Source organism: Apaloderma vittatum, unplaced genomic scaffold, assembly GCF_000703405.1.
Source record: "Apaloderma vittatum isolate BGI_N311 unplaced genomic scaffold, ASM70340v1 scaffold10852, whole genome shotgun sequence".
Classification (NCBI taxonomy): Eukaryota; Metazoa; Chordata; class Aves; order Trogoniformes; family Trogonidae; genus Apaloderma; species Apaloderma vittatum.
This window is the reverse complement of record NW_009705321.1, coordinates 175,609-186,870: the sequence shown is the minus strand read 5'-3', so window position 1 is coordinate 186,870 and position 11,262 is coordinate 175,609. Positions and strand designations below refer to the sequence as shown.

The window sequence follows — 11,262 nt, the reverse complement described above, 5'->3', positions numbered from 1 at the left end:
GTGCCCATGGAGTTGTGGCTGCAGACTGTTGCGTGGGCAGCAAACGGGGTACAAACCTAGCTCTGTAAGATACTTCGTATAATCCCATTTTCACTGACTGGCTGGGTTGCAGCTCTATGGAGAAATGTTGTTCTTTGTTTGCTTATTCATCAGTATTAGAGCAGATGAAGACGTAAGCAGTTGGATTTAGGAGTATCTTCTACATGGTAAAAGTGCTGACTTTGCTCCCCTCTGATTTCTGAGATCCATTTTGTTAGCTTTTGAGCATACAGCCTAATATAGAGTCCCTGAATCCCTGAAGTTTCATAAATTGTTTTTTGCCTAGAAATTCACACCAGCAGTTATATACTAAGTCATCTATTATTTCCCCAAAAGTGTTCTATCCAGAGCTCATGAATTAGACCAATATTTCTACATTCTGAAAATTATTCTTAGAAATTGATACACAACTTGGAAAATAAAAAAGACACTAAAGAAAAATAAACTATTCTCACAAATTCTCATTAACTGAGAAATATGCTCATAAATAACCAACCCTTTGTTTACACACCTAGTCTAACGTGCTGCTGCAAAAATAGGTTAGTCAGAAAATACACACAGTTTGATTCTCAGATAACGAATTCTTCAACTCTTAATCAAGATATGCAGTTTACTGAGAGCTTACCTACATATGCCTGGAAGCACCACACACTAGATAAATGGCAAGAAGCTGAACTTCCGTTAAAATAGCTTCTGAATGTTTTCACTTTGTTAAATTCAGCTGTCTAAAGGAAGGCAGCTACATGCTGAGCATAAGGAAAGTGAGAAACTTCTAGCACTACAAGTTGGCTTCAGACACATCTAACTCCCAAAAATGTTTCAACCTGATCAAACTGAAATGCTGATGAAGAAAAGTAATCTAAGGTCAAAAACTTAATGGCAAGCAGAAATAAAGCCGGTTTATATTTATACATATATATTCTTTTCATCACACTTACCCACTTCAGATATAAAACACAGCTTCACAAATAGACACACAGCAAAGCTCCCAACCTTCCTAAAGACAGCAGAATGGAGGACTAGCATTACACTACAGATATTTTCACCTGAAACTACTAATGGTGAGAATGCACTTCAGGTGGCGGAGATCAAAGCTTCTTTCTCTTTAGACTCGGCTGTGTGCATCGAAAGCCTCTCATAAGATGAAAAGGATAGAAAAGCAAGAAGGGAGCTTACACCTCTTTAAGGAGCTATCAGCAGAAACCTCAAAATACAATGTTAGCTGACAGTTCTCTGCTGAGAGTTGCTTTCATGTGATAGATAGGCAAATACTTGAGGGATGATAGATGATGAACTGTGAATTATTATTCTAATTCAGAGAAAGAGAAGGCAGCTTATGTCTGGCATTGAGGAAAATGTAATCAGATGTCCCTGACACATTAACCATCAAATGTTTATCCTGGAATGAAGTTGAGTAGTTTAACAGGTATTATCAAACCATGAAAATTTTTCAGAATGAAGAAAAGCCTTGACAATTACCTATGGGGAGAATACATAGACTCAGATCTATGAGTTAGAAGGAATGGGTTATGAAAAAAAAATCATACTGGTACGGGGGAAAAATAATTACTACTTGGTAACTAAGAGCTGGGAAACATCTTACAAGGAGCAATCCTATTTTAAAGATGGGTATTGTGGAAAACTGGAATATCCAAGGAGGTTTATGCAACCCCAAGCTGCACCTTATTGAGAAATTAGAAGGGAATATGCCTGAAAGGAAACTAGGAAATAGAGAACCTGCAGCTCAGCTATGAACAAAGACAGTCGCTGCCTGCCATCCCCTTCTTCAGTAACAGCATTCACTTAGGGGCCAGTTTCCCATCACTTTTGTCCTGCCAGTTTGATCTGCATTATTTTGGAATTGCTCATGCAACTCCCAGAAAACCGCGTGGGTGAGAGCGATGAGTAAGTGTACTGGAATGAATTACTATTTTCAAATGAAAATAAAATCACCAAAACATAACAGTGCTGCCTCTCCCTATCCCTTCCACCTCCCAAAGTGTAGGACTTGTAATGCTGAAGGTGCTGATGCCAACAGGGTGCAGGGAGAGACAGCCAATGACCATCAGCTTCTCAGCCTGTGCCCTAAAGCTATGGGTCCCAATTCAACGCACACCACTAAACCTCATAGGCTTGTCCAAGGGAGGAATTGGAGACATGGACAACACTCACCTACAAGCTGTGCATGTTCTCCTGCCCCTCAGAGCCCACCTCCTCATCAGTCATGACCTGCATCGCCATGGGGCCGTTACCTTTACGCGTACAGGACACGTGCATCCAGACAGCTTGGGCAAAGCTTGCTTGCGCCTTGTGTTTTCTTACTTTGTATTTGTCCATTTTGCAACACCAGGTAATAAGAGGCCCCTGATTCACTCCTGTGCTGTGTGCAAGACAAATGGGAGTGACAGGTTTGTACCAGTTCAAAGTCGTTGCGTCGTGGATCTGTCAAGTGCTTGTGTGACCCCCCAAAAATCCTTTAAAACAAGGAAGGTGTGGTAGAGAGCAGACAAAACACCAGAACTGGCCAGGCTCTCCAGCCCCTGAGCAGCTACCAAACTCCTAAAGACTGAAATTTGTGACCGGGTAAAACGAGGCTGCTCTGTCATTTGGCTTTACGGCAGTAGGGATGTTTGATAGGCATCTCTGAGGCCTGTTGCTGCCACAACAGTAGGCCTTAGCTCGGCTGGGAATCACCCTCTTTGCTTCAGCGTTGCTCCTGGCTGACTGTTGTCCTTTCTCCTCTGGAGTAATTACGATGGCTGAAAATAAATGTGTGGGACAACTTGTGCCAGTTTGCACAATTTAACAGCACATGGACATTTGTGTGAAAGTGGAAGCCAGGATGTTTGTGTTCATTCTCCTAATTCTCTCAACAGAATGGTTTCATAAATAATCAGGCCTTAATTGTGTGATTCCAGTTAATGCAGAGGGAGTTAATTAACATCTGGAACAAGTTTCCTGGCCTGAGTTACTAGCTGTGTCTGGTGCAGAATTCAAACAATGTATGAAGTGAGGCCTATAGCCAAATGATTTTGCACATAGCTGAAATGAGAAATGACCAAAGATGGATGAGGTACGGCAGCTGCGCCAAGATAATGTCCGTTTTTGGTAAACAAGTGTAGACTGAGTCAAGGCATGATTGTTGTGCCAGTCCAAGAGGTGCATTATGTGGCAAAGAATAGGCATGGCTTCTCGATTTATCCCATTTTCAAATCCTCCATCTCTTACTACTTGTCTCCAAAAGCCTCATGGATCAGTGATTCCAGAGATTTTCACAGCTGAGGGAGGAAGAATCCCCCTAACGTAAAGGTCTCCTGTGGAACCTTGTACATCCCCCATGTAGTTTATCCCATCTACCTGTGAAGCCAAATAGAAGGATTTAATTTTGTGCCACCAAATCATAAACAGGTGAACTCTGAACCTCTGCCTCATGTATCCAAATCAAATAGAGAGACACAGATATGTCCTTTTAACCATCAGCATCCCTTCTTCAGAGAAGCACTGAGCAAACCAAGGACAGAATGTAAAATTTTGAAAATCCTTTTAGGTAAACCCAAACCATTTTGTCCAACCTAAACTGTTTTTTTTCTTTTTAATTCTTTGTAAAGCTTTTTAAATCTCTTTCCACCACTTTTGGTTTAAAGTAGAAAAAAAAGGCATCAAGAATTTTTCTTAATAAGTGTCTAAAATCTAGAAACCTATCCATGTTCTCCCTCCAACGTCTTTGAAGCCATAACCTCATGGAAGCAAAGGAAAATTAATATACTGTGGAAAGCCCCAGCCTGGCCAGCTGAAATTTCCGGAAAATAATTAAAATTTGACCAATGTTCACAACCCACGAGCTGGAAAATATGTAGGAGAAATGGCTTTTTCATCCTGAAAACCTTTCTTTTCCTGTTTTTCACTACCAAGACACACTAAGCATCTTCATAAATGGATTTTCATAAATTCCTCGTGAATCTCCATATCTAGCTAGGGCAGGGATAGTATGTCTGAGCTGGTTTATGTAGTTGCTTTCTTATTTACCACCTTTAATATGATGAATGTTACTGAAGGTTTCTTATCCACATTCCTGTTTCATAAGAAACTCACGCTGTGTTTTATGCATGAGTTTTAACACTGCTGCAGCTAGAAGGCATGCAGATGAGCAATGCCTCTCCAAATAATCCCCTAGCAAGGAAATACGAACAATTCTCACTGAGCAAAAAAACCCACAAATTTTGCTGCAGATTGTGTTTCCATGAAGGTCTACGTACGAACGCAAAAGAGAAGCAGAAAAGAAAGCAATTCGACTAACAAAGGTGGGTGAAGCAAAGACTAATTAGGATGAAATGCAGGTGGACAGTGTGGCAAGTCTCATCACTCCCCTAGAAACAGGGTCACTGAGTTGAATGTCAGAAGATCCCTTATATGGGGTATCGGGCGCCAAATATGCAGCCAAATCTGGGGAACTCTCCTTCTCCTCATTCCATATCAGAACATCAGGGAAAGATTGAGTGATAATCTACAGCATCTGTAAGATGCTGAAAACCACCACTTGTTTCCACTGATATAAACCAAAACAGGGCAGATTTAGCCTGAATATAAGGGAGAACTTCTTAACTGTGAGACATTGGAATGGGTTGCCCAGAAGCTGTGTATGCCCCATCACTGGAAATTTTCAAGATTAGGTTGGATGAACATGTTTCTTCCCATGCAGGAATGGGTCAGACTAGATGACCTTTAAAAGGTCCCTTCCAACCCAAATAATTCTGTGATTTTATGATAAATTTGAAAGATTTGGAATAAAGTCCTAAGCTGCAACCAGCTCAGCGAGAGAGCAGTCCTGCTGCTGGGAAACACCGTTTTACATCAGTAAGAGGACTGGAATGTCAATGTGCAGTCCTACACATTGAGGTACTCACTGTTATTCCAAGGATCTGTAATGATCAGTCATTCAGCTCTATTTGGATTTATGACTTGTCTGAATTTCTTGTACAGTTATCATAATCTCTATTATAATTACAAAAATAGCAAATAATTTTTAATATCAATGTTAAAAAATAGGCAAATCTTTCACGGCATTTTTATTGCCTATTTACAATCTCAAATCAAATGGTTTACAACTTTGTGTTCTGAAAATATACAACATAAGAAAACACTAGTCTGGCAATATTGTCCTTTTATGATAATGACAAGGATGAGTTACAGTTATTCTAGCTAAACTATAATGGCTGCACAGATGCTAGGAAAAAACTATTCTACGCTGTGTTTTGCCACCATAAGCATGGTACTTGCTAGATCCACCACAGTACATATAAGAGAATGTTAGCATTTCTTTATGAATATTATTTTCAAGGATTATAATTAAACCATATTCACTTGGGAATAAAATATCAGTACTCAAGCTTTGAAAAAAAAACCACAAGAAATAGCCGGTTTTTCATATCTGGGTTTCAGAAGCAAGTTTATGAGAGATAAAGTATAATTTATTTCTGATCTTGTAGGGCTCAGAAATGGTCTGAGTTCTTACGGTCAATATGAATTTGCAGCAAGCGAACTTAGTGATATTTACAGAGTCAGAAACTAAGTCCTCTAGCCCATTGCTGGCTATCAGGAAATAATAATATTTATCCAAAGATTATGTGTTACACAATGGCCACGGAGACAGAAATTTAATCCAAGTGTTATTTTTCATGAGATGGGTGAGGAGGAATATGGTGGCCATGAGCCACTCCAGGGAGTAGCACTAACCACTGGCCATCACGCACGTTAGAGATGTGCTAGATGTGGACGTGCTGATTACAGTCACTGCAGCAAGGAAATGCAGGAATTGAGGTAAATAACATTACTAAACGTTTGACTTTACAAGCATTTGTTCTAATTCCCATTCTAGAAAAAATTTACCTATTAAATACTGTCAGTAAATATTAAAGGATTTTTGTCAAATTGGATTGCCTGACTTTCTTAGCAAGGCATTTTCATGGAGTACGAAGAAGAGAGAAATGGGTGCTAACAGGTTGTGTAAAATCAGTTCTGCTTTTTAAAAATTGTAATAAATCAGAAGCAAGACTCTTTGAACTACTGGAATGCCAGGTAAAACACCTCCAAATAGAAGAACCACTGCTAAAAATCAAAGTGGACATTTACTTATCTCTCAAGGATCACAGATTTCAGTGAAGGAAAATCTTCCCAAGTCTGTGGCCCAGCTTCCTTTAAAACTTCTCAATCCAGCTGGACAGGGTATGAATGAAGATCAGGCATTATTTGTTTCATCCTCCATCACTGAATCTGCTCTGTCTTAATATTAAAGCCCTGCTAAAGCCTTAGGCAGCAGTAGCTGACCCTTTGTATTAAGATCTCTGCAGTGGATGCCTCATGGGTATGCCTATTGATGTATTTTAGAGTGGACATAATTTTTTATTTTGGGTATCTGCTTTGGCTTCGTATTCCCAAGAAAACACTTCTTGTATGTATTTTTTCATGCCATGTATTTCCCCCAGTCCCTGCTGTAGTGCATCGCCATATGCCACAGAAAAAGTTTTATGTCCATCCTTGCCAAAAAGCTAGGAGCCACTTCAGGATCACTTTAAAGGGGTCTTTATCACTTGGATGAATTTTCCCTGAATTGTATCCTTTAACTCCAAAAGGGATTTGAGGAATTTTTTTCATAGTTTTCATGTAAGATGCTATAGAAAACAAAAGTTGCACTGCTGATGGTTCTGCTTTTATATTTCCATTCAGGTAACTCTCTGCACACCAATTTGCTTTCTCTTTTCCAATGCCCATTTTCTCCTGGGGCTAGTTCCTGGGACAGAGCTGTCTTCAAATAATTTAATTATCATGTGGCATACACCTTTTTCGTCCCCCCTGAATTGGTGCGTGATGCCTTTGGTTTACATCACTTGTTGGAAAACACTCCAAAGCACTGAAAAACTATTAAATTGTTACAGTATTGGATGCCAACACACAGGGCTGTTAGTCTAATTCATCCTTCAGATCAAAGCCCACACAGGCAGCTCTCCTGCCTACAGCTATTTTCCTTTTACTTTCCTGCTTGACAGTAGTCCCTCATATCCCTCTGTTCTACTTTCTTTGAACATACACATTTTCCTTTAGTCATGGAAATATAATTTATGTCTATTATACTGTATTATAGATTGCAGATCAGGACAAGCGTGCATTATTGCCTGTTTATTGTACGTCGGGTTTCTAAAAATAAATAAATAAAAAGCCACCCTGCTTCGCTGGGGAGAGAAAAATAAGAAGAGAGAGGACTCGGGGGCTGGGGGGGAGCTGCACTCAGTTCTCAAAGTTTAATTTCCAAGTATAGACCTTGAAGCATGATTTATTAACAGCATGCTGTTTGCTTTTGTCACGTTGTGGATGTGGAGGAGTTGGGGGGGCGAGCGCTGGCCCCTCTCCAGCCCGGACCACCCAGCAAGATGAGCGGAGCTACCGGCGCTGCACACCCTGGTTCAAAGGTTCACCCCCAATTCACCAGATCCATCACTCACCAGCCGCCTGGCTCTGCCACCCCCTTGGCAACAGAGGTAGCAACAATAACATCCTCCCCCCACCCCCCCAAAAAAAGAATAATATAATATCCTAACAGATGGGCTTGCCTGGGACGTGAGAATTGCAAAAACAATCCCCACCCCATCACGGAGAGTATGTGTGCACAGAGGAGAGAGAGCGTGAGGAGGGGGGAGAGAGAGGGAATGAGACAGACAGAGGGGAGGGAAGAAGGGAGGAGGGAGTCCAAGCACTGAGAAACATCACTCCATCTCTCTCACTCCACAGGAGCCGAGGAAGGAGCAGGACGATGTTTGACAACACGCAGTACCCCTATAACTGCTTCAATTACGATGGGGATGATTATCCTACCTGTAGTTCTGATGAAGAGAAAAAATTCACCAGACCGGCATACAGGTAAGATGAAGTTTTTCCAAGTCCCCCCATCTCTGGGGAGATTTTTGAGCCCCGGGGTGGTGGCATCACAGTTCTGGGGGGAGCATGGAACCCCTCCCCAGGTGTGCACGGTGGGTCTGGCCCCAGCGCAGGCACCATGGCAGCAGATTTCCCCCCCACCATGTTTGAAGTGTTCATTATTTGTTGCTTCTTGTGTCGGGTCACAGCCGCTCTGGCATGCCGTTGAGCCACCAGACCTCAGCTGGTCTCCTCTGACCTCAGTGAGCCCCAAGAGAAGGGGAATTAAATGTACAATGTACCAACGGCTGAATCAGGCACCGGTAACCCCCAACGCAGTGGGAATATGCATGGTGCAGTTGTTCATGGGGCACCTCAGGTCCATTCCACGAGCAGGGAAGGTCACCAGTGCCAGTGAGTGCAGTCTGTCTCACTGCAGCCTTCCAGCTCAGGGAAACTTTTCTGATGGGGTTTGAGAGGTGGGTGATCTTTTTGTAATTCTCCTGCATATACTTGAGCACCCTGGGTTGAGTGTCAGAGCAGAGAGCTTGGCCAGGACTCAACTGCCTGGAAGTAATGCCTGGGAATCACCCCCGGGGCTCGGAGCCGGGAGGCAGTGACCACACTCGGGACTCATCCCTGGGACACCTCAGGTCAGGGTGATGATCCACTGGGAGAACTTTTAGAAGAGGGATATAAGCACACACGTACTTACGCAGTCCTAAAAGCTGAGTGTGTGAGTAAGGCAATGGTGTAACAGCAAGTTTTCCTTTTTTCAGCTACATTGCCTTAATTGCAATGGCCATCCAGCAAAGTCCTTCAAATAAAGTCACCCTCTCTGGCATTTATGACTTTATAATGAAGAAATTTCCTTACTACAGATCAAATCAAAGAGCCTGGCAGAACTCCATCCGACATAACTTATCGCTTAACAGTTGTTTTGTAAAGGTAAGATCAGTAACTGTATATTTAAATACACACTGTGCATGGCTAAAAAAAATATACTCAGAAATAATCTTATCACTTGAGAAGAAGGAAAACAAACAGCTGAGCTGTGAATCACTTAAAATCTCTCCGAGTTGTCAATTGTAAAGAGTACATCCTTGTCTGATGCATGCTAATAGATAACAAATTGAAGAGGACGGAGTTTACATCCTACTCGTATAATGAAAGAGAATAGGCTTAAAAGTCTGTCATACGTGTTTACACCATTCTTGAATGTAAATGAATGCAGATGTTAAGCAGCAGCATCTGTAACACATACAAATACTGATCTGCCTTTAAATAAATACAGGTTCCCAGAACAGAAGGGAATGAGAAAGGAAAAGGAAACTACTGGAGCTTCGCAACGGGATGCGAATCCATGCTGGATCTCTTTGAAAACGGGAATTACAGGCGGAGACGGAGGAGGAGAAATGTGAAAAGGGAACATAAGGAGCAGAGACCAAGCAGAGGGAAAAGTCCTTCATCCCCTGATATGTCTTCTATGGACTCTGCTTTAAACAACATTTCCTCTTCTGAAAGTAAACACGAAAGAATTGAATTGGGCCCAAGACTGCTGGAGCCTCGTGGGTTTGCTCCAAACAGCATGGCCAACAGGCAGAGCCTAAACAATTCCTCCTTAGCAAAATCGGATTCTGAAATTAAATTCAGTATCGATTACATCCTTTCAGCCCCCGACCCTTTGCCTGTCCTGAGATCTCAATATAATATGCAAGAAAATAAGTATCATCTACTGGAGGCTCAGCAAATTAATCTCCAGTTCTGGACAATGTGATGTTATTTATTTGTGGGAGCAAAGTCTGAGTTGCAGCAGCCTCATGTTACTGAAAACCCGCCACCTGCCTCTTCATTTACTTCCTGAGAGGGTTACCCATTCACCAGCTGATACTCTGTCTGTACCCAGAGAACTTTGCTAAGATTAAAGCATAAATAACAATTACCAATATCAGTTTTCACTATGCTGAAATTCATAAAACTCCAGCTTTGTTTTCTAAACTGTTGTGGACATCATTTAACACCACAAAGAATTTCCTTTCTCCAGCAGAATCCGACAGCAAAGAGACTTGCTTATCACCCGTTGCTTTATTAAAGACAAAGTGAATTTGATTCCACTTTCACTGGTGGAAATTAGGATTAATTCCACTGAAGTATATAGGTCAGAACTTAAGCTGATCTAAACCAGTGTAATTCTGCCGACTTACATTGGTTGAGAATGTAAGGGAGGGGAGGGGAGCTTTTTCTTTAAAAAGGAATCACAGAAAATCACTCTATCTTCCTTTATTTTTCATTTTAACATCATATTTCAAACTGCCATGCAGCTTTAATTCATCATTAATTAGAAAATGTAGTTATTAATCAGTGTTTAAAGTGTATTTTTGTTGATATTCAGAGCAGAGTAGCTTAAACTGTTGAAGTGAAATTGTATTCAAAATAATTCCAGGAAAGCTAATTGCAACGCTGTTGAACTCTGGTTGACTTTAATGGGTAATGTGACAGAAGCACAGAACCTCTTACTTCCTTGCTTAAAAAAAAAAAAAAATAACCCTCTCCCCCTGTATTATCAGAAAGCTTCCTGAGATGCTGCAGGAAAGCCCTTGAATATATTTCATTTATCAAGTGTGAAGGGAGACCCAGCTTTGCAAGAAGCTGTATCCAGTGTTGCCCAAAGCCAGAATTCCACCTGCCTGCTTTGAGACAAGTTGTATATTCCTATTAAATAGATTTTTATTGATTCTTCTTGGAAGCAATTTTCAAAGTGGTACTTGATACGATTTCAGCAAAGCTGGTGAGATTTATAATTTACAGATAGCAATGTTAGATCATGAGCTCTACACGTAAAGCAAGCCCTTTCATCACTATTTATGTGCAGTGGGGTATTTCAAAACAGAACCTGACGGACGATGATGAACCGTAACAAGCGTTTAAGAACTTGCTTTTATACAACTTGCTCATGATGAATTGCTTCCCAGTACCTAACGGCAGCACTAGGAAAAACTCCACAAAATCTCGGGTTTTGCTTGTCTACTACAATCTTAACCTAGTGCAGATAATAGAAAAAAAGACAGGCATTCTGGTGGGTTTAAGTAATTACGTACAGAGAGATAAAATTATCTTTGCAACATAAACTAAAGGTAAATGAAGGCATACGAGATAAGATTAAGCAAAATTGTGCTAGAGGTATGCTCAGGCATGACTTGAATTTTTATGCAGAAGCTTTGACATTTCACTAAGTTATTTTACATTGTGTCTAATATATACTGTACATTTATACTATATATTCTTATATATTGTTATTGAGAAAGGGAGCAATAT

The 11,262-nt window shown here is 41.0% G+C and overlaps 1 protein-coding gene across 1 annotated transcript; it reads left to right on the top strand.

Moving 5' to 3' along the window:
- The first annotated feature begins 7,843 nt into the window (after positions 1-7,843).
- On the top strand, positions 7,844-9,724 carry LOC104270867 (forkhead box protein I1c). The gene is made up of 3 exons (XM_009865352.1): positions 7,844-7,950; positions 8,727-8,895; positions 9,242-9,724. The coding sequence occupies exons 1-3, from the start codon at positions 7,844-7,846 to the stop codon at positions 9,722-9,724; spliced, it is 759 nt and encodes a 252-aa protein (XP_009863654.1).
- The last annotated feature ends 1,538 nt before the right edge of the window (positions 9,725-11,262 follow it).